Source organism: Arvicanthis niloticus, chromosome 20 (genome assembly GCF_011762505.2).
Source record: "Arvicanthis niloticus isolate mArvNil1 chromosome 20, mArvNil1.pat.X, whole genome shotgun sequence".
In the NCBI taxonomy this organism is placed as follows: Eukaryota; Metazoa; Chordata; class Mammalia; order Rodentia; family Muridae; genus Arvicanthis; species Arvicanthis niloticus.
Window position 1 is genome coordinate 14,765,553 of NC_047677.1, and position 22,769 is coordinate 14,788,321.

The 22,769-nt window shown below is 40.7% G+C and overlaps 1 protein-coding gene across 4 annotated transcripts in view; it reads right to left on the reverse strand.

Moving 5' to 3' along the window:
- The window catches only part of Pdss2 (decaprenyl diphosphate synthase subunit 2), a 227,093-nt gene extending 219,018 nt beyond the window's left edge, over positions 1–8,075 (reverse strand). For all 4 annotated transcript variants that reach the window (XM_076917055.1, XM_034523718.2, XM_076917054.1 and 1 more), the window contains exon 1: positions 7,528–8,075. In XM_076917055.1, the coding sequence (XP_076773170.1) occupies positions 7,528–7,826 (299 nt within the window). In that variant the 5' untranslated portion in view covers positions 7,827–8,075. The remainder of the gene's footprint in view (positions 1–7,527) is intronic.
- Positions 8,076–22,769: the final 14,694 nt, after the last annotated feature.

Here is a 22,769-nt window from a genome sequence, read left to right on the forward strand (position 1 = left end):
AATCTGAAAATACATCGCTTTCTAAGCTTTTAAGATTTTTAAATTGTGGAGAAAGAACTGTATTTTCATTGCATTACTGTATTCAATTTTTTTCACTGAGAAGGGCTTTCTTACAAGCCAATTCCAGGTCTAGAAGTACTTTTCAGACAGTTTAGAGCTGGCCATACCATTGGAAATCACCTTGGGAAACGCTTACTTCACTGATGAAATGAGGGGCCTGGGGTCACATGCTGTGTGCTTTCAGAATTGAAGTTAGAGACACAAGCCAGCCATCTCCCAAGCCTTTCCACTCTCCCCTTCCTTTCCCTCATAGTCTTCTCCTGTCCCCACTATGCCTTGATTTGAAGTGATGTATTATAGAAATATTTAATCCCAATCAGGGGTTTCTACCCCACCTTTGACCATTTAGTTCCTGGATAGAAGACACACACAACCTTCATATTTACAATAAGCCTTAGTCAACACTAGAGCTGGGCAGAGATCTACATTCTATGCTATTAAAATCTATTTCCTATCGATAACCCTGAGTTATTACTTACTATGTTTCATCTGAGCTGCTCTTAAGTCCAATTAGCCAGCCTTCAGGGCCATGTTTTCTTGGCTCCTAACTCATGGAGACTTTCTCTTCTTCCTCATCTTCTTGTATCCCTCGTGGTTCTCCCCCAGGCCCCCAGGTCCAGGAACCTTAATACACACCTATGTCTCTTCTGCCCAGCTATTAGCTGTCAGTATCTTTATTCACCAGTCAGAAATAACTTGGGGGCAAGGTCACATAGATGATTTGTGTCTACTTGCAGACTCTCTTGATCTCTGGGGCAACCATGCCTTGGGGGCCCCACACTTAGCATTATAAGACATAGCAAAAGACCAAACTTCAACAATTCCCCTTTTTAGTCCAATAAAAGGCTCTTTTTCTCTCAGATATAAATTGAATACAATTATAATAATCATGAAAATTATAAAGTATGGCATACATTTATAACATCCATTCCATTTATTTGACAATTTAGATAAAGTATTTAATCATCTATCCTAACCTAATGAGTTTACAATTCTGCACCTCAATAATCTTTGATTTTAACTTGTATTACATCCAAAACCCATCTTTTAAAATCTAGAACACCTTCCTTAATGCTAAACAACTTAAGTTTAATTGTGAGACTATAAGTTTCTAGTCTTCAGCACCATCAGAGATTTGAGAAGGGATAAATATTATCTAGGTATGCAGGAAGCATCAGGATGCAGCTTCCAAAAAAATCAAAGAAATGACAGAGATAGCTTACTACCTGGACAGTCTCCAATATTCCTTATAACATTGGAGCATCTATCTGGGGCCTTCTGGCCCAGAACATCTGACAGACCCTAGGTGAAGCAAGAATTATGAAGGACTATCTTAACCTGTCTTGGCAATACTTAGCAGTAAACTCTCCTTCATCCATTTGTCCTTTTTGGACAGCATTTTGTCTGCAGATAGTTAGGACATTTCTTGCTCAGTGGCTAGCTTGCCACAACTGAAACAACTCTATATGGAGGTATCTTAATAAATTTAATAATTGTTTTAATTGCTTTATATTGTTTTAATTATCAAAATGAAGATGGTTATAAGTTTGGTGGTTATAATTGTATTATAAATTCTCTATGAGAGAGGTCAAAGTAGAGCAGACCTAAATAAAAAAGAGGCTACAAAATTGAATCAGTCTATACTTTATATGACTTCAGGTTGCTGGACCAAGGACATGGTATTTTTGAAAAGTGGCTCTGTATTTATGTTAACAGGAATGAAAAAAAAAAAGGCTTTAGACTCCTTCCAAAGTAATAAGGATCAGATTTGATAGGAAGACCCCCTGAAGATCTAGGCTGCAGTCAGGAAGGAAAAACCAAGAAGACCAAACAGGACAGGTAACATAATTTTCTGATCTCTCTACATGAGAACAAACCTGAAACTGGCTAAGACATAAAAATGTCTCTAGCCAGAACTTCAGCTCTACACAGCCAATGAATCTTGTTGGCAACAGAGTCCTTAATGACATGAATGAAAATTTATTACAATTTGGTTATTAATCAAACTAACTTATAAAAAAATACAGCTGTCTTTCATCTGTTCAAACAAGGAGAAAAATTCATCCTTAGCTGACCTGTTCACCTTGCACATTCCATTCAAATACATTTATAGGGTTGTAAGGTTTATATACTAGAGAATGAAACACCAAGAAGGCAGCAGCCCTGACCAGACTCACCCTCAGAGATGCTGAAATGACCAGCTGTTCCAGTTCCCTGGACCTGATCCTGTCTCAGCTGATGCTGTTTCCAGAGACCTGCTTCCAGAACAGCTTCAGGAAAGACTACTAATCCCCGATGACCTCAGTTCACCCAGCCTTTTAGATTGTTCCAGTTAGGACTTCAGTTAAACCCTGAACTTTCTCAACACATAAAGACTAGGCAACTAATGGTGCCAGCTAGCTTTATTTTGACTTAACCATTTTTCCAATTTCCTTTTGGGCCCCCAAATAGTAATTCTTTGCCCCAATTCAACAGGAAGCAATTATAAGAAGCCTGATGTCCCAACCTCTTAAATTGGGGTGGATGGTTTTGGTTATTTTATAAATTATAGTTATGTTGACATCTTAAGGGGTAATTTACAAATAGTTTTCATTTTGGATGGGGAGGAAACTAAATAGGGAGCTTAGACTCATGGATTCCCAGCTTTCCTTTCCTCCTCTCTATCCTTCTTTCTTAGGTAAAGAGAAGGGTGTTGAAAAGAAAAAGGGGGACAGAGTAATATTATAAGAAATTAGACAAATATGAATGAATTTTTAAATCTACTCATAAACAAAAGCATTTTATAGCCATAATCTTACACTGATAGAGGTCTTTATATTTTGATACAGAATTGAGGTTATATTTTCTTACACTGATACAGATTTTTGTATACTGATACAGGTTTAAGGTTTTCATTGGTATAAATCTTTGTATATTGATACAAAATTTAAGATTACTTTTGTTACTCTTAGATAGTGTCTTAGTTAGGGTTTTACTGCTGTGAACAGACACCATGACCAATACAACTCTTATAAGGAAAATATTTAATTGGGGCTGGCTTACAGCTTCAGAGGTTCAGTCCATTATCATCAAGGCAGGAGCATGGCAGCATCCAGGCAGACATGGTGCAGGAAGAGCTGAGAGTTCTACATCTTCTGAAGGCCACTAGGAAAAAACTGGCTTTCAGGCAGCTAGAGTCTTAAAGTCCGTACCCACAGTGACACACTTCCTTCAACAAAACCACACCTCCAAATAGTGCCACTCCCTGGGCCAACCTATTCAAACTACCACAGATGAGCATTGTACATATGGAACTCATTTAAAAATACAAGGTTCAATCCCACTCCTTTTAATAGGTACTATTATAAACTGTTTAGGATAATTAGTAATTCAGTCAATCAAGCTTATGGTGTCGTCAGATACTAGCCTGTATTATCACAGAAACATACACCCTGGGTTGCACAGATATTAGAAAGCTGGAAACAGGCAACATTTGCTTGTTCAGATATGCTCTGAATGGATAGATGGTCTTCAAACCTCAGAGACTCACGGAATGAGGCATTTAAAGATGTTTTCTATTAATTTAAGGCTTATTGTATATAATAAAAATTGTGTGTCTTTTATCTAGGAACTGAATGATCAAGGTGGGGTAGAAACCCCAGATTGGGAATGAAAACGTCACAATGTATCACAAAGGTTTTTGTTTTTTTGTTTTTTTTTTAAATACTGAAATAATTACAGACACTACATTGCACAAATAGGATAGAGTTCTCCGGACCTTGGACCCAGCTTCGCTCCATGGTGACAAAATTTTACTTATAGCATAATTCTAAAATCCTACCCCCAAGTCCACCTTATTCTATCTCCGAGTCCAGCAGTTTTCCAATCTCGTATTCAGTTCTCTGCAGCTTTATCCCTTGTCTAGACTAATAGAACCATCACCACAGGCCTCTCCACTCCCTTCAGCAAGGGACACCTCCTCAGAGGCTTTGCTCCTCCCAGCTTCCCAGACTGTCACCTAACTAGAAAGCGCTTATCTGTTCTCCAGCTCTGCAGTTTTTCACATTTCAAAAATTATATAAATGTTGCTAGTCTTAGTTTGGCTCCTATTGCTGTGAGAGAACGCTGACCAAAAGCAACTTACTGAGGAAATGGTTCACTTGGTTTACGTGTCCCAGCCACGATCACACTGAGGGAAGCCGAGACGGGAGCCTGGAGGCAGGAGCTTATGGGGAGACCATGGAAGGCAGATGCTTACCGGCTTGTTGCCAATGGTTTGCTCAGCCTTCTTCTTTCTTACACAACCAAGAAGCACCTGCCCAGGGTGTTGGCCCACCCTAGTGGGCTGGGCCATCCTACATCAATCAGTAATCAAGATAGCCCTGCCTTCAAGCCAACCTCATAAGGGTAATTTTTCAACTGAGGTTCTCTGTAAAAATATTATATCCGTGTTTCCTTCCCAGTCCTGTTCCTGGAATGACAACTCTGAGACTAGTTATTACTTCATGCACAGGCCATAAGCTTTGGCTCATTCCCTGACTAGCTCTGACTGAACCCTCTCAAACTCTCCATGTCTACCACTTGATTAGTTACCTCTCCTTCAGTCCTGGGCCACTTCCTCCTTCCTGTCTCCTCTGCGTCTCTCCGAGTTCATCTATCTGCTGGTTTATGTCTGTCTCCTTGGTCCATCTCTCTTCTCACCTCTCTCAGCTCATCTTTCCCATCTCTCCCCGTGTCTCTCTTTTATCTCTTACTATTCCCAGAATCCTCTCTTCCTGCCAGTGTCCCATCTCCTATTTCCTGCCTCAGCTCACTGGCCATCGGTCCACTTTTTTATTGACAGGTAGAAATTCTCTCTACAGTTCTCTTTCCAGATGACGTCAGCTTGTGTCAAACTGAACAAGATAAATAAATAATAATATAATAGTAGTAGTAATAATAAAAAAAATCACATTGTATAAATGGAATTATATATAATATAAACACATGAAAATGAATTCTTAAAAAAACTTGTGTTAGTAAGCTAGAGATAATGGCTTTAATCCCAGCACTCAGAAAGCAAGGAAGGAGAATGGATCACTAAGAGATCCAGGCTAATCAGGATTACAAGACCCTGCCCCCCCCCCCCCCAAAAAAAAAAAGCGTTAAAATGCACTGATGAAATGCATGACCTGACCATTATGAAGTCTATAGTTCAGTAGTGCTAGCATGCCTGCTCTTCAGTTTCCACCCTTTTTCTCTGAGTCTAGCTACTTGGGATGCTCGAGTAAGTAGAATCACACCGTATGTGGGTTTCTTTTTTATGACTTGCTCATTTCATTTACCATGTATTTTCAAGATTCGTCGCTGTTATAACATGCCAGTCTTTTTTACAGTTGAAAGACATTCCAATGTATGTGTATACCACATTTCATTGATAGATTTACCCACTGATCAACACATAATCTGCTTCTACCTTTTATCTATTGTAAATATTAGAAACATACACATATAAATGTCTGAGACTGTTTTCAGTTCTTTTGGAAATATATTTAGGGATAGAATGGCTGAGTCACATGGTAACTCCTAATTTTTTGAAGGATTAAAACTCTTCACTTTACATAACCCCTGTGGGATTCATTCAGTTGTAGGTAGTGATGTCAATATTCTTTTTAAAAAAAAAAAAACAAATTGTGTTTGTATTGAGAAGGGCTCATACAGGTTGTAACAGGTATGTATACACATGAGGCAAGAGGTGGAAGTGTCTTCCTTATCTTGCTCCACCTTTTATTTTGAGACAAGGTCTCTCACTGAACTCACTAATTATGTAGGCTGGCTGGTCATTGGGCTCAAAGGGACAGCCTGTCTCCACACTGCACACCAACGCTTGGGTTACAGAATCTACTCGCATCTACTTGCACACTCTTTCTCGGTGCCCAGCTTTTTTTTGACAGTACTTGGAATCTAAACTCAGGCCATCAAGTTTGCACAGTAGGCAATTTAATTCAGCTCCATCAAACAGAATTTTATGGTTATGTATGTATCACAGTTTGATCAACTATTGACTAATGCGATGTTTGGGTTGGTCAGGTTGGGGCTAACGCAAAGACCCATGCTGACAGGGTATCATCTTCTTAATTATCAACGCTTTGCTGTCAAGACTTTGGCAAATTTAGAGCCACCTTTCAATATTATAAGCATCCCTGTATAGATTCTGATATAGATAAGTTTTTTTTTTAATTTCTTTAGGATAAATGTTTATGAGTATGATGACAAGAGTTATAATATAATCGTAGTCAATTTAATTTTATAAGACATTTTCATCTTCCAGACTGGCCATATTGATTTACTTACATGACAAATCTAGTTTTTCTGTTTCTTCACCAGGATGCCCTACTGTAAATCTGTATTTCACTCCTTCTCATGCCTTTGTGACAGATCTCATAGTAATGTAAATCTACATTTCTCCTGGGGTTAATTGTTTTGAACATTCATAAGCCCACCTGCCATCTTTTTGTCCAATTCTTGTTTGCTTTTTCACTGAGTTTGAGACAGAGTTTCTTGTTTAGCCCGGAATTTGCTGGTTTAGCTAGACTAAATGTCCAGCAAGCTACAGGGATCTTCAGTTTCTACATCCTCAGTGCTGGGATTACCAAGCTCCAGCCTTTGTACAGGGTTGCTGGGGATCTAAATCAGGCCGTAGTACTTGTTCAACAAGTATTTTACTGGCAAAGACATCTCTCCTAATCCTCTTTGTACTATTTTCATTCTAGTAACTTTTCTGTGTGCTTGAAATAAATTACAAAACATGAGGTATGAGTCGTTTTTTAAGTGATAATTCATGAGGTGTGAGTCGTTTTTTAAGTGATAATTTTTTAACCCTAATGGCAAGTTTACTACTAGTCTGGCATTAAGTGGTAAAAGCCTAAGAGAGAGTACTGACTTCGACCTGGATAGTCCAATACCTGGATATTTGTTAAAAAGCTGTCTATTCTGTCTGTCTTTCTGGTCTTAATCTTTCTGTAGGTGAACAATTTAACTTGCTCTGTAGACCAGGCTAGTCTGGAACTCAGACATCGGACTGCCTTTGCCTCCCAAGTATTGGAATTAAAGGCATGCGCCACCACTGCCCGGCTCTATTCCATTTTTAAAATACCACTTCTTGAATGTGACTAAATAAATATACATCTCTGATATCTTCACAAATCATGAAGCATCTACATCTCTGTTAAGCAAAACTGTAAAAAAAAAATTCAAGTTTTTTCTTTCTTTCTTTTTTTTTTTTTTAAGAAAACCATTTATCCACTTAGCTGAGCCAAGCAGAAAAATGTTAAAGGGACACCAAAGAATGTCTTCAACGATCAAACGAAAGAAGGGATAAAAGAACTGGCCAGACCCAGAGTTAGTATTGAGTGTCCTAACCAGAATAACTTTTTTAAAAGAAAAAAAAAAAAAAAAAAAAAAAAAGACGAGTGGATCCGCTGGGTCAGTGGGAAGGGGGTCGCTCACCTGGCAGTGGTAAGCAGAGGGTGCTGAGTCCCCACCAGCTTCCGCACCTGCATAGCGATGTTGCTGAGCTCGTCGCTCAGCAGGCAGCGGAGGCTCATGAAGGATGCGGGATAGCCCACGATCTTCTCTGCCTCTGACACCACCTGATTCCAATGGGCTGGAGACCTGGAGGACCGACCACGCCAGGAGCCTACCGAGGAGATGGTGTCGAGGGATCGGAAGCACCACCACTGGCGATTTGGGGGACCAGAAGCCCCGAGATAACCGGACAAGCGCAACAGCAGCTGCCGGAGGCTCATAGTTTGAGTCTGAGAAGGGTCAGGGACCTGAGCAAGGTGTCCAGAAATGACACGGGGAAACAAACAAGGGCTGAGGGGAAACTTTCAGAATCTAAGAGGAAACGGAGATTCCAAACCCCCAGAGAAGTGTGGCTTTCTGGAGCAGTAACCAGGAATAAACTTTGCTGCTTCTGCAGCGCAGTCAGAACTACACTAGCCACCTGCGGCGGAAACCAGAGCCGGTGCCTACATGGGGGACGCCATATTGGAGGCATGAAATACGGTCTGCCGTAAAGATGGGGGCGGGCTGATGAGCGGCATAGTGTGCTCTTTACTTTACGGCACAGCTGAGACCTCCCCCAAAGGGGCGGGGCCATGGCGATGACCGGAAGGCGAGGGGACCGGTGGAAGGAAGCGTCTGTCCCTGGACTTGAGTGTCTGCCCTTTGGTTCCATCTCTAGCTCTGGGTCTAGGCGGACTCGGGGTCTCTGCAGCGTTTTTCCCGGCCCAGGCCCGAGTAAAGCTTATGTAAATAAATATCTTGTGTCTTAAATCTGGAGTGAGATCGTGGGGCGGTGGTGCAGTAAGCCTTTTACTTCTGTGCGCCTTAAGCCCCTGGTGGGTGCCGCGGGAGGGCGGTCCCTCTAGCTGGACGACGACATCTTCGCTGCGGCCCCCACAGAGCTGGAACGCAAGTCGATCGGTGGGGCTGAACCCTGCTCCTCCTCAGCTCCCTGGCCGAAGTGCCAGGATTTCTATGAAAAATCCAGACAGAAGCTTTGCCTTCTGCATAAGGATGCCCTGAGAATGGAATGAAACGTTGCTTGCTCCCCATTCTCGTTTCTTGGCTCCGGGATTGAAAATTCACTGGCACGAGTGCATTTTTTACATATTAGCTCATTTAATCTTCTGTTGCATTTTAAAGATAATACTATTCCCTGGGTTTTAGTGGGGGAAACTGAATGAGGCACAGCCAAATTGTAAGTTGCTATGGTCACATTAAGCAAGAATGTGAACCCAGAGAATTTGGTATCTTTTTTCTCCTCTCCTTTGGACTGGGGATAGAGGCCAGGCCTCATGCAGTAATGCTAGTCTAGTGCTATGCTTTGAAACCACATACCCGACCTAACAATCTGGTTATTTGAATACATAACCACCACATTAAGTAATATGCTACCAAAAATTCTTTCTCCTCATTGCTAAAGTACAATTGTCAGTGTGAAGATGCTTTCAGTGCTGGATGAGATGTTCTTTTTTAGGCCACGGTGAGACTGTAGCAAACTGACCTGCAACTTCTTGACCTCACCCACCTCCCAAGTCCTGGGATTACAGATGAGGGCCGCTCCGCCCTTCGGGTGGTAACTACTCAAGCACGTCCAGCATCTTGCCCTTTCTGATTAGACAAAACGAGAGTTGAAGTCCTTGTTAATTATAAGAAAAAGAAAAAAAATACAAAACCTTAAATTCATTCCCTTGGGAAGAAAAAAGTAGCATTAAGATAAGTAATGTAAAAATAATAAACGACTTGTTACCTACACTCAGGGTTGGTTTTTAAAATTCACATGAGCTTTCAAAAAATTCATAGTTGGTATTTTTTAAGTTCACATTATGTAAATGAACTAAAAAGACAAAGAGAAATTGTTCATACTGCAAGACAAGATGCTTTTAGCCACAGAAGGTTTAGCTGCAGACTCCCTTTGAGTGCCAAACTCCTGAGATTTAAAGATTCTGTTTTTGAGCCAGGAATGGTGGTGCTTGCCAGTACACAGAGGCAGAGGCAGAAGGATCTCTACATTCAAGGGAAGCCTGGCCTACATAGCCAGTTCTAGGCTAGCCAGGGCTCCATAGTGAGACCCTGTGTGTGTGTGTGTGTGTGTGTGTGTGTGTGTGTGTGTGTGTGTGTGTGTGTCTGTTGTGTGTGTATATATATATGTGTGTGTATATATATATGTGTGTGTATGTGTGTGTTGTGTATATATGTGTGTGTGTGTATATACATATATATATGTCTATATTAGTGTAGCTAAAACTCAAAATATTTTATTAAAGGTGAATTGTGTTTAAAAAGTCTCCCCACAAGGGAGGTACTATGTAAGAGAGAGAGATTCCTAGCAGTAAAATCTAAGTATGCTACCAAGTATGCTACTAGGTGAAAATAAATTTAAAAGGTGAAATATTTTACCATTCTAAAAAGTCCCAAGGCCTGAGCCTCTGGGTTATGCAAGGAGAAAGAAGTCAGGAAAATCCAGAGAGAAAGAGAGACTGAATGTGATCTATTGTGCACTGAGGCTGTGTCTTCAGGATCATGGTACCTTAAGAGTAACTTTTCACACATTTGCTTTAATACCTATGCACAGCGTGTACTTTAATTTCTCCACAGAAGCCAAGTGCATTATTCTCTGATCTTGGTCTATTAGCCAAGTTTTTGATTCTTCATGGGACTTCTGCTCCTATTAACTTTAAATGACCAGCACTTTCCTTTATACTTAACAGCTACAACGGTTGCATTGCATCTAATGATCATCAGTTTTAGAAGATTAAAATGATATTTGTTCTTTAGTCCTCCAGATAATATATTTTTTTCTTAAATCTTTGTAGCTAAAGAGATGTGCAAATTTCAAGTGACAGTCTATGAGGAGTAAAGACATCTAATGCCACTAAGAATGCAGAATAGCATGCAGCAATTAGATAATCACAGTATTGTGTATACATTTACATTGTGACCCAGAAATATCAATTCTAGGAACCCAATCCAAAATGCAAAGTGACTGAAGCAAAAGGTTGTTCGTTGCTGTGTTTATTTTAACAGAAAATAATCCAAACAACCTCAAAGTGGGGACTAATTGGACTAAAGTAGTTGCATCTTGAGACACAACTGGAAAAAAGAGGATCACCTCTATATATCTTTCAGGATATCTATCGAATTCAAAAATACAAAGTGCAGAGTAGTATAACACATTTTTGTGAAATAGATAAGAGTATGAATGTATTTTGGTATATATTCTGAACAGAAATCAGCATGGAGACTAGTGACTATTTTATAATCCTTAGCTATATAGATTTTTTTTTTTCCGAGACAGGGTTTCCCTGTGTAGCCCTGGCTGTCCTGGAACTCACTCTGTAGACCAGGCTAGCCTCGAACTCAGAAATCCACCTGCCTCTGCCTCCTAAGTGCTGGGATTAAAGGTGGGCGCCACCACTGCCTGGCTAGATTTGGTTTTCAAATCATGTATGCATTTTATGTATTCTAAGTAGTTTGAAATACGAAAGGAAAATCGAATTCCCAAAATTTGAAAATTCATGGAAGCAAATGGCGTAACTGCATATTGAGTTGCTGTATCATACCAAGCAAATAACCAATGACTTCTTTAAAAAAAAATGGTATTTTCATCATATGTTATTCATAGAATACATTCCCTGGAAGAGCAGAGCTACAGAAAGATCTTTAGCTTCATTCTTATGCCTCATAGAAATATAGACACTATTACTTTCCAGCTCTATATGTCATATGAAGAGAATTGTTAGGAATGGGGATATTTCAGAGTAACTAAAATCCCTTTAATACTAAAGTTGCGTTAGAAATAGTAAGTTTATGACGTTTTTCAGAAATGTTTCTTATATAGTAATAAGTGTATCAGTTGTATAGTATAAGAATTTTTAGCACTTTGTTGTGTTTTTGATACATTGCTTTCTATAAAAAGTAAGGAAGTACTCTGGAGAATAATAAAGTGCATGCTGGGCGCCCCCCCCTCCACACACACACAAGGAAATATATGTAATGGATGTCTTGTAGCCGCAGAAATCAAGGAAGCCATTTAAGTCTAAAAGACTAGGGAGACGGGACAAAGATCCAAAGACATCAACATTAAAGGGTTGAGAAGGGGACGGTGTGACCATCAAACAGTAGTAAGAATTGTAACTGAAGTTCATTGATTACGCGAGCTCATGCATTCATAACTACAGGCAACTTGGGCAATAATCTGAATACCGCCAATGAGTAAAAGAAGCGAGCGTTTGTCCTGCCTTCCCTGTGTTCTGCTCAGCCGTCTTTTATCCTGGCTCGATCGCCCTCTTGAAAACTGAACCCGAGACAAGGGCTTACTCTTCAGGCCGTTGATTTTGGACCGTGATCTCAGGATAACTGGGGAAAGTGAAACAAGGAAAGGCAGTATGAGAGTATTCTTGAATTAGTCACCACCACGGGCAATGAGGCCTTGAGCCACGTAGAGCAGACCTCAGAATCGCCAGCTGAGGTGAGAAGAGAACACATATTAATCATCCTGCACCTCGGCCCGGTCCAGGTTTCCATCTCAGGGCTTTGGCTCCTCACACCTCTAGGGTGTAATAAATGTGTTAGGCAGATGTATCCCCCACCTCAGGAATCAGGGGTTTGTGGCGGAGGGACAGAAAATGAGATATATGCATGTCCCAAATATCTGCAAATGTATACAGTGAAGTCGGGTACTGTTGAGTAATGGTTCTAAGAAGTAGGTAGCACAAAAATGGCCACAGCAAAAGATGGTTTAGGAGGATATAAAACAGGAGACAGGCCTCTACTAGTGGGGTAACCAAATTGCTTAGATGGTAAAAATAATTCCATTGAGTAAAAAAGAAAGGATAGAATTAAGGAACCAATGTTTTGTAATTCTTTGTAGATTCGTTGATTCAAGCATCAAACATTTCATCAATGAGAGAGAGGCTGGTAGAGTCCCCGTCCAGAGAGAATATGGCAGACACCCTTTGTAACTAGTCGTCCAGCTTGATGACGACAGGGGAAGTCCATGCATACCTACATCCTGGTGAGGGCCATCATGAAGAATGCAACTCCACCTAAGCAATATTTTATCAAAAATCATTGACTCTAGATCTCAACAATTCTCTAGTCTCCAATCTTTAACAATTTCGGAGAAGTAGATCAATTAAAAAGCCACTGCAAGAATGCCAACCAGTAAATCCAGCCCATGGAATAACTACAAGCAAACTCCATGAATTTTTTTTCCAACAAAGAGACAAGGAGAGAAGAAGAGAGAGAGTGAAGGGATTCGTCTAAATGAGATTTTAAAGAGGGCTAGCCACTGCTACACTTGTTTGGACTTGTTGACAAGCCAACTCTAAAAACTCAAAAAAAAAAAAAAAACAAAAAACAAAAAACAAAAAACCCTTGAATATGCTTTGTAAATACTGCAAGGCAGTTATTAATCAGTGTAGGTCTGTAAGAAAAATGTCAACGTTTTTAATTGATGCATTCTAAAGCCTATAGCAATAAAATAACAATGTCAAGAAGTTACCCTAGGGCACAAAGGAAGCCTAGGACAGTGACTCTAAAATAAGATCAAGGCGCCCCTGGCCTTCAGACTGAGCCCCAAGTTCTTGCTTAAAACAACAGCAACAAAAACACTCCAGGAAGAAAAAAATAAATAAAAGAAGTACACTGAAATCTGGGACATTTTTGGTTTTGTGCTGTAGACAAATGGTATTCATTGTACTATTCTGTTTTATGTGCAGGTATTATTTTTTTTTCTTTGAGAAAAATAATTGTTTTTGAGACAGATGTCACTGAATAGCCCAGGCTGGTGTCAAACTTCTGATATTCCTACCTCAGCCTTACAAGTGCCAGGAATATAGGTATAAGTCCCATGTCCTGCATGCTTAAACAAATTTTTTCAGAAAGAAATAAGTGTCTTCATCTCTATTTTACAAATAACTTGACTAAATTTAAAAAAAAAATAAAAATGGAGGAGTCAGAACTAAAAATTAGCCCATCTCTCTCTTAAATTGTGTTACTTTCAAAATGTATTGTGTTTTATATATTTAATCATTTACTTTCCAATTTCAGCTATGTGTAAGTTTTTTTTGACATAGTTTTATCACTGGTCAATGCATGGTACCAATGTCTCTGCCTCCTGGGAGTTGCCTACACAATCCTTCTGAATTGACCAAGGCAGGCTTTCTAATCAGTAACATCCCACAGAGATGACATTTTACTTCCAATGTAAGCTTTTTGGCCAGGTGTGATGACACATACCTTTAATCCCAGCACTTGGGAAGCAGAGACAAAAAGAACTCTGTGAGTTTGAGGCTAGCCTGGTCTACATGCTGAGTTCCAGGAGCCAGGGTATATAGAGAGACATTGTCTTAAACAACAAGAAGACATTGCAGCTTCCACCTTTCCACCTTAGGCTGGCGCTCTCTCTCTCTCTCTCTCTCTCTCTCTCTCTCTCTCTCTCTCTCTCTCTTCCTCCCTCCCTTCTCTCTCTGTCTTCCCCCCACCCCCGTCATTCTTGTCTTCCCCCCACCCCCGTCATTCTCCCTCTCTCCCTCCCTCCACCCCTTCCCCATGCACACACCCACACTCTTTGCTTGGGGAAGCCACAGAACAAACAGTTCTTGGGAGAGGGCCTGGTAGTAAGGAATAAGCCCCCATGCAACAGCGATTGTAAATGAGCCATCCTGGAAACAGACCTTCCAGCTCCTCCAGGGGCTGAAGCCATGGCGGCAGACAAGTTACCCCAAACCAAACCCAACCATGGCAGATGCACTGGGTTCACGACAGTCCCAATTATAAAAAGTAACAATTTTAAGTTGATAAATAATGAAATAATTTCTTACACCACAATAACGAATGCGGTTATCTATTAAACTTCATAGCATTTAATAAAGTGAACCCTGTTTACTGACACAAGATCAAACATAGAAGATAACTATTGCTCTCCACAGAGACATTCTCAACTCTAGTCCTTTTACCTCTCCACCCTGAGGTTGTCTCCATTTTATCTAGTATTCTTTAAAAATACTATATAATACTGTGTGTATCCCCAAAATATATCATTTGGCTTATTATTCTTTAACTTAAAAAGGAAGTTCTGTGCTAGTGGCATTTTTTTTACCTTTTTTTTTTAATTTACTGAATATTATTTTGCTGAGAATCACCTGTAGACATGTATACAGTGACATTTCATTTTTTTTGTCCCTGCTTTATAGCATCCATTGTGTGACAACACCACACTTTTTCTAGTCACTCGTCACAGAATGTTTTATATAATATAGAATTTTATATATATATATATATATATTCCATATATAACCCAAATATTCTTAGGCAAGTGAATATATGTGTGTGTTTGTATGTATATACATATATATGTATGTATAGAGTGTATGTGGAATACATACATGTATCTATATATCCATGTTCTCATGTGTGAGGCACATGTTTGTGTGATCACACATGCACACGTGTATACATGTGCGTCAGAAGTTGAAGTTGACTGTCTTCCTTGGTCACTGTACAGTTTATTTACGTGGCAGAGAATCTAGCAGGACCCACAGCTTGACAATTTGGCTTCTCAGGCTAGGCAGCTTGCCCCTGGAATCCCGCCTCGACTTCCTGAGCTCTCGGTATGTGCGTCACCATCACACCTTGCTGACGCTTTACCTGGGTTCTGAGAATCCAAACCCCGATCCTGGCACTTGCCCAGCACAGGCTTTGTCCGCCACACTCTCTCCCCGACGTGTTTCCAGACTCCTTTTCTGTTAGAAGAGTGCCATGCTGGACAGGTTCGTGTATGTGTCCGGTGCTTATGGCAAAAGATTATGTTTAGCAATGGAATCTGCTCTTGGGTATGTGAATAGTCATCTTTAGAAAATTATTCCAACCAGCCTTCCAAAGCAGCTTTTCCAGTTTCTACTTTATCAGCCACTTGTGAGGGATCCTGTTGATCAGATCTTCTCAAAAACTTGCTATTGTTGGACTTCTGAAGAATTCCGAGAGATACCCGCATCACCAGGAATCTCACAGCAGTCAGGCTCGGCTTTTGTCTTCTACATTATTGGCTGCACTTTCTCCTTGCAGACAAGGGCAGAGCGTTTTAAATCCACATCTCTTCCTATACCTTTCCTTCACACATCCTCACTGCTCATGTGCACCGGCCTTTTCTTGCCATTTCCTTCTCATGTGTTTGACCTCAGAACTACTGTGTTTCGGGAGGAAATGGACGGAGACCCACTCTCTCCTTTCTGCGTTCTCTCCCTACAGGGCTGCAGAGTGGAACTGGCTAGCAGGGATGCTGGTTAATTTCACACTAGGATTAGCTCGCTGGGAGAAGTTGGTCCTTTTCTTTTACTCTTACCAGGGGACTATTTTCTTTTAGAAACTTGGATTGGGAAGATTTCTGCTGAGGTTTTCACTTGAACATAGACAGTATTCTAGAAGTCCCGCCCCCCTGGGTGTTCCGGCTCTGTCGTGAATAACTACACTCTCATAGGGTCATCATTTAACTCATTCTGAGTTTAAAGTTACTCAACTGTAAAAACAAAAGTAGGTGATCCCTTGGGTCTTTTTAAGTGCCAAAATGATTTTAGACAAAATTAGTAGGCTAGTAGACTGCCCCTTGGGTCATTTTCTTCTCTCTTTGACTTCTCTTTCCTCTCATCAACCTGATTGGTCTTAGTGTTAGCCTTCGTTCAGATCTGAAAGCTACATAGAGGGTTTCAGAGAGTATCGCATTGGGCTGCATTTCTTCACTCTGTCTGAGACAGATTCTCATGTAGCTGTCCTTGATTGTACTATACAGTCAAGGATGGCCTTGAACGTCTGACTCTCCTGCCTCTACCTCTCTTTATAGGCATTGCAGACATCCATCATCAAATGCTCCCAGCATGGTTCTTCAGGCATTGCCACAGCCCCACAAGTGTTCAGTACTGCTTTTGTTGGTACCACACAGTATCTGTGGTCAGGTGGATGAATAACACAGAGATGAGCTGTGTCCTGACTCTCCATCCCCATTTTTGCAGTGTAGCTTGAATTTTTTGTGTGTGTGATGAGTTTTATGCATCACCACACCATCTAAATCAAAGCTTGAGGACCAAATATCAGTATTTTTCAAATACTCTCCAGGAATTTCTAATATGCAGGCAGGTTGGGATCTAGATTTTTAACTGTTCTTCTCTTTCCTGCCCTTTCCCCCTTCTCTTCCCTCCCCCTTCTGCCCTCCCATCCTTTCTCTTTATTTTTCTTCACTTTTTTCTTTTCTTTTTTAGAAATGTACATAAAACTCCATTTTCTAGAATTCTGGTGAGTTCTAATATATATTTGTTTTATAGAATATAATATGAGGTAAAGGTTGTTAGGACATAATACACACATATGCACCATATATATATCACATATATAATATAAGGTATATATATTTAAATTATAGTGTCATGACATCATTTCAGCAATGGATGCCCTAGAATACCCCTAAAGGACATGAACAGATTTCTTCTGTCTTATAACACATCTTTTTCCTCTAACACTAGATAATCTTTTAATCATTGCTACACAAACAAACAAACAAACAAACAAATCAGTGGTATCAGTTAATGTGAAGAAATCCCTTTTCACACATTTATGGAAAAAGCCAGCCAAGCTTTTTGTTGATGAGTTCAGTGACCAATTCAGTTAAATAAGTCAGTGCGAACTGCTATGTAGTTTCATTCTAATTTTAGAAATAACTATGGCTTAGTGCGTATTTAAGAGTACTTGCTGTTCTTGCAGAAAATCCCAGTACACTCACTTCCCAGCACCCTCATGGTGGTTTACAACTCCACCTTCAGGGGATCTGGCGCCCCCTTGTGGCCTCTGAATACACACACATAAGAGAGACACGGGGTCAGGCATTGTTATTAGCATTGTGAATATGGGAGCAGAGACATCAGTTTGATGGGCTGCAAAGATCATTTAAGGAGATCAGATGATGAGGGCAAATCATGAGGCTGATGATTCCCAGAAACCCACGTGAGAGAGACGTCACTGTCAACTACTATAGTATCAGGGTTGTTTCTTAAGATTGTCCTTGTTTAGATCTCCCAGAGGAACTCGGCGGTGTTCTGTTCTTTGAAATCATGCCATAAATAAACATCTGCAGTAAATATGTTTGAACATTACAGGGCTCGTAGGACTGTGTTGGAGTAATCGGTTTGAAGTGCATAACAAAATAAAAAGAGTATGCTGGTGCCCAAAGCACTAAAAGTCGCTTTATTTTTCCAAGAATAAAAGAGACTAGGTCTCTAAAGTCTAAACAAAGAATGACTACAAAAGCTGTCCTTTCCACGGACAGTGACGGAGCTTGGTGATTAAGAGGTCAGACATGGGAGCCAGATGCTCTGTGTTTAAATTCCAGCTTCGCAATTAACTAGTAGTACGACGCGTTGAAAGGTCCTCTAAACTACCAGTATTGTAGTTTTCTCATTTGGAACATGAAAAGAATACTAATAACAAGCACCATCGATGGGCAATTACTAAGATTAGCATGAGCTCATAAGTAAAAGGAACCTAGCTCGGCGGCTGCCGTAGAGAAGGCTTATAACACAAGCACCCCTTGGCCTCCATTGTTCAAGGGAGGGACTTTTAACCTTCAAACCAAAAAGAAATATGAGGCTCTTTTATTTCTTATACTTTTAGGAAGACAGCTGTTTTTAATTCCAGAACAAATAATACAATTTACCCACATAGCATAAGCGCATAGATGCTCACAGAAGACAGCTGAGACGGTGCTGAGGAATGGCACAGTCATTTTGTTTTAAGGCTGTTCCCACTCATAGGGCTTACAATTTGTAATTTAATTTTTTTTTAAATTGAGACAAGGTTTAACTGTAGCCCAGGCTTACCTAGAACTCATTATGTAGCCCAGGTTAGCATTGAGCTCACCATAATCCTCCTGTCAGGTCTTCTGAGTTACTGGAATTGCAAGCATGATCTACCATGTTAGTCTTTTATAATCTTATTTTTAGAGGTTGTTATTTGTGATGGTTTGAATATGCTTGGCCCAAGGAGTGGCACTATTAGGAGGTGTGGCCTTGTTGGAGTAGGTATGTCACTTGGGCGTGTGCTTAAGACCCTTCCTTACCTTAGCTACCTGTAAACAAGTATTCTGCTAGCAGCTTTCAGATGAAGTTGTAGAACTCTCAGCTCCTCCTGCACCATGCCTGTCGGGATGCTGCCATGCTCCCACCTTGATGATACTGAACTGAACCTTTGAACCTGTAAGCTAGCCCCAATTGAATGTTGTCCTTATAAGAGTTGTGTTGGTCACGGTGTCTGCTCACAGCAGTAAGACCCTAAGACATTATTCATTATTAAAGACATCTTTTTACATTTTTGTTTATCTATATGTCTGCCTGAGTGTATGTATGTGTACTACATTTATGCAGGAACCCTGTAAATGTCAGAAGAGGACACTGGATCCTCTAGAACTGGAGTTACAGGTAAGTGCTAGGAATCAAACCTCTGTCTCCTGCAATAGCAGTAATGGTCCTAACTGCTGAGCCATCTCTCCAGCCCCGAAGAGATCTTTTGAATTAGGCTTCTCATGGTGTTTCTTGTTTCTTGAAATATATAAAATATATAATTATCTAAATAAATATAGACCAGCCTAATTGTGGGTCCAGGCTGCTGACCTGTGTTCTGTGTGATACAGCATTTCCAGTCTGCTTCCATTCATGTTCTGCTTTCTCTCTGGGGATATCTCTGTCCATATCCTTGCTATTCTAAGAGACTCTCTGTACATGTCCTGCTTGACTATGTGTGTGTCAGTTCTCCAAACTGTTCTCTCTCTCTTGCTATTCTAGAACGTTCTCTGGATAGCTCATCTCCCAGAGCCAGGGTCTTTTATTTTACATATCAATTCAGTCTTTTACTCAAGGTTTCCTTTTGATTATCTTACAAATCAGTATCCCTTGACCCCAGCCCTTTGAATCTTTGGAAACAGCAAACACTTATTACGTCTTAAAGTTGCAAAAGAATTCAGAGATCTGCCTGCCTTTGTTAAGAACAGTTGGGTGGGACCCTGTCCTGAAATTACCATTTCACCAAGGCTGAGCCTAACCTTGGTCTGCCCTAGGCTGATCTTGAACTCAGGAATCTGTCTGCATTTATAAGCATAAACAAAAAACCTTAGCTGGGTGGGATGTCCCACTATCACCACTCCCTGAACCTCTGTCCCCTTCCTTAGCGTCTTTCTGACAAGTTGGCTCACTGCAAGTTGTTCCTTTAGTTCCTTGAAGCCCCTCATAATTTACATTGGATCTTTATAGTTTGCATAGTTGAGAAATTATATATTATATATTATCTAACTCATGTATTTAGAGTTCTTCCCCACAGCCTTAAGGGCTGTCCTGAAGGTCCCAGCATTTACCATTTTGCTAAAACCTTAGCCACACCTTTGGCTCTTGAACTCATGCTGTCTCAGATTATTATGGAGTCATTAATGAGGGAGGACATTCCTCGAAGGAACATGAAAATATATGTACATTATTATACAAACAAGCCTGATGCCCATGGCAACCATCAACACTCTTGGTGGGCTACGTCCACTGACCCTGTCTCAGGGACAGGAACCATGTCATTCTGTCCCCACCAAGGTCATGCTGGACCAGCAAATAATATACAATGTATTATATGTGTATTATATATTATTTAACATATTGTCCTAGTTTGAGGTTTTTGGGTTTTCTTTTTTAAAGATTTATTTTGGCTCTTGGCTCCAAGATGACAAAACAAAACAAACAAAAAACAAAAAGAAAGAGGAGGAGAAACAACAGTAACAACAGTAGTGCCAAGAAAGGCCAAAGCCATGGGCAGCCAATTGTGCTTGATGCATGCCCAAGAACAAGCCCTTAGGAAGTTTGTCATTGCCAGGCGATGGTGGCGCACGCCTTTAATCCCAGCACTTGGGAGGCAGAGGCAGGCAGATTTCTGAGTTCGAGGCCAGCCTGGTCTACAGAGTGAGTTCCAGGACAGCCAGGGCTACACAGAGAAACCCTGTCTCAAAAAACCAAAAAAAAAAAAAAAAAAGAAGAAGTTTGTCATTTGAACAGTGGGCTTGCTGCTGTGAGGGACAAGTCTGAGTGTTTAAAGCAAGCATCTCCGATGCTAATGTTCTTCCCTCAGTCTACGTCAAGCTGACTTTCTGCATGAGCTGTGCCATTCATAGCAAGGTGGTCAGGAATCGATCTTATGAAGCCTGGAAGGACAAAACCCCCACGCCCACCCCCACACACCACCACCATGATGCACCACGACCTCCACTAAAGCCCATGTAAAAGAAGAGGCTTCATAAAGACAGGGGGGAAAGGAAGACCTTGGAAAAATAAAATGAATGCTATACTTGAAAATATTTATTTTGTCTTTAATCATGGTGCCCAAGAAGACTAGAGGCTTCTGACCGTTTGCAACTGGAGTTACAGGGAGTTTCGAGCCATACAACATGGGTGCTAGGAGTAGAACTTGGTCCTCTGGCAGAGCAATATGTGCTTGCTCTTAACCTCTGAGCCATCTGTCCAGCTCTATGGTAGAAAAATGTAAACTTTACAGGAAACCAAGAAACACAGAGCAATGAGCCCTTATGTACTCAATATGGGAAATTATCAATGTTTTGTATTCTCCTTCCCAACGATGCTGGCACATTGCTAATCAAATTTCAGATACTAAAATGTAAGCATTTTGGAAATAAAACAAAAGAAATTAATTCAGGGACAATTGTGCCCAACAAAACCACCAACTTTCTTAATATTCAAATGGCTTCAGAAATATCTTTGTATAATTTGCTTACTTCAGTTTATAACTACTTGGCTTCAGAGTTTGCAAATGGCTGGGTTTTGCACTTAACTCCCCAGGACGGCCAGCTGTTGGCTGTAGTTGAAAAGTCAGAATAATAAACAGGATAAAGAAAGGGTTTCACAGTCGGCCTGTTTAGTTTCTGTAACACTGACCTAGGGTTCCATCACATGATGTTAGATTATGTTGCTACTTGAAGAAAGGAGGAACCGATGCTTGTAAAGTCGTTGCGGACCCATGTCATGGCTCAGTGACTAAGGCCTTTTGCCGTCAAGTCTCAGGAGCTGCACTCCATCCCCGGACCTGACAGGATGGAAAGAGAAGAGCAACCCCCAAGCTGTCCTCTGATCCCCACAGACGTGCCTGTGAACAAGCACATCAGAACAGGAACATGAGCACTTAACAACTGCTTACAAAGTTGAAGCGCTTGTGGCGTAAGAAGCAGAAGCAGCCTTCTGTGGGCATCCAGACCCCTATGCTGCAGGGTCTGGCCAGCATCTGTCGTTAGTAATCCTTTGGGTGTGGCTCCAGCTGTTCGTCAAGTCCCCTACTCTCTTCCTTAAAAATATCTCCACAGGGCTTATTTGTGACATTTATACTTGGGTTCTCCTATTTTATAACCATGCCTGAGGGTTTTGTTGTTTCATATTTTTTTTTCCTCTACCGAACTGTTTGTATACCTTTGAGGATTTGAATCTGAGTTTTTATTGGACTTCATTTTTAGTGTTTTTAATGTTGATTTAATGGCTGCCAACGCAGCCCCCAAGGGTTTGGATGAGGCGACACTTTGTAATTACTTTATAGGTTACTTATAATTATCAGAATAAATAAGGTTTCCCTCTCGGAGTAGGTGGACAGGAAATAAGTATCAAAGGTGGTACTTAAGCAGATAAGATGTTAATATGTTTGTATGGAGGGATTCTAAAAATAAGGGAAGCTGCATCCTTTGCTGAATTCCTACTATATCCCACTGCAGCCAGCAAAGCAAGTGAGAAAAACAACTTCATTGATTAGACTCTCAAAATAGTTAATGTTTTATCTTGTCTACTTATTTTCCTCAAGTCTGATATATTATCGAAAAATCATCCTTGTTCCTTCTACTTTATCTCCTCCTCCTCCTCTTCTTCTTTTTCCTCCTCCTCCTCTTCCTCTTCTTTTTCCTCCTCCTCTTCTTCCTCCTCCTCCTCCTCTTTTTCCTCCTCCTCTTCTTCCTCTTCTTCCTTCTCCTTCTCTTTCTCCTCCTCCTCTTTCTCATCTTCCTCGTCTTCTTCCCCCTTCTCCTCCTTCTCCTCCTCTGCCTCCTCTTCCTCCTCTTCTTCCTCCTCCTCTTCCTCCTCCTCCTCCTCTTTTTCCTCTTCTTCCTCCTC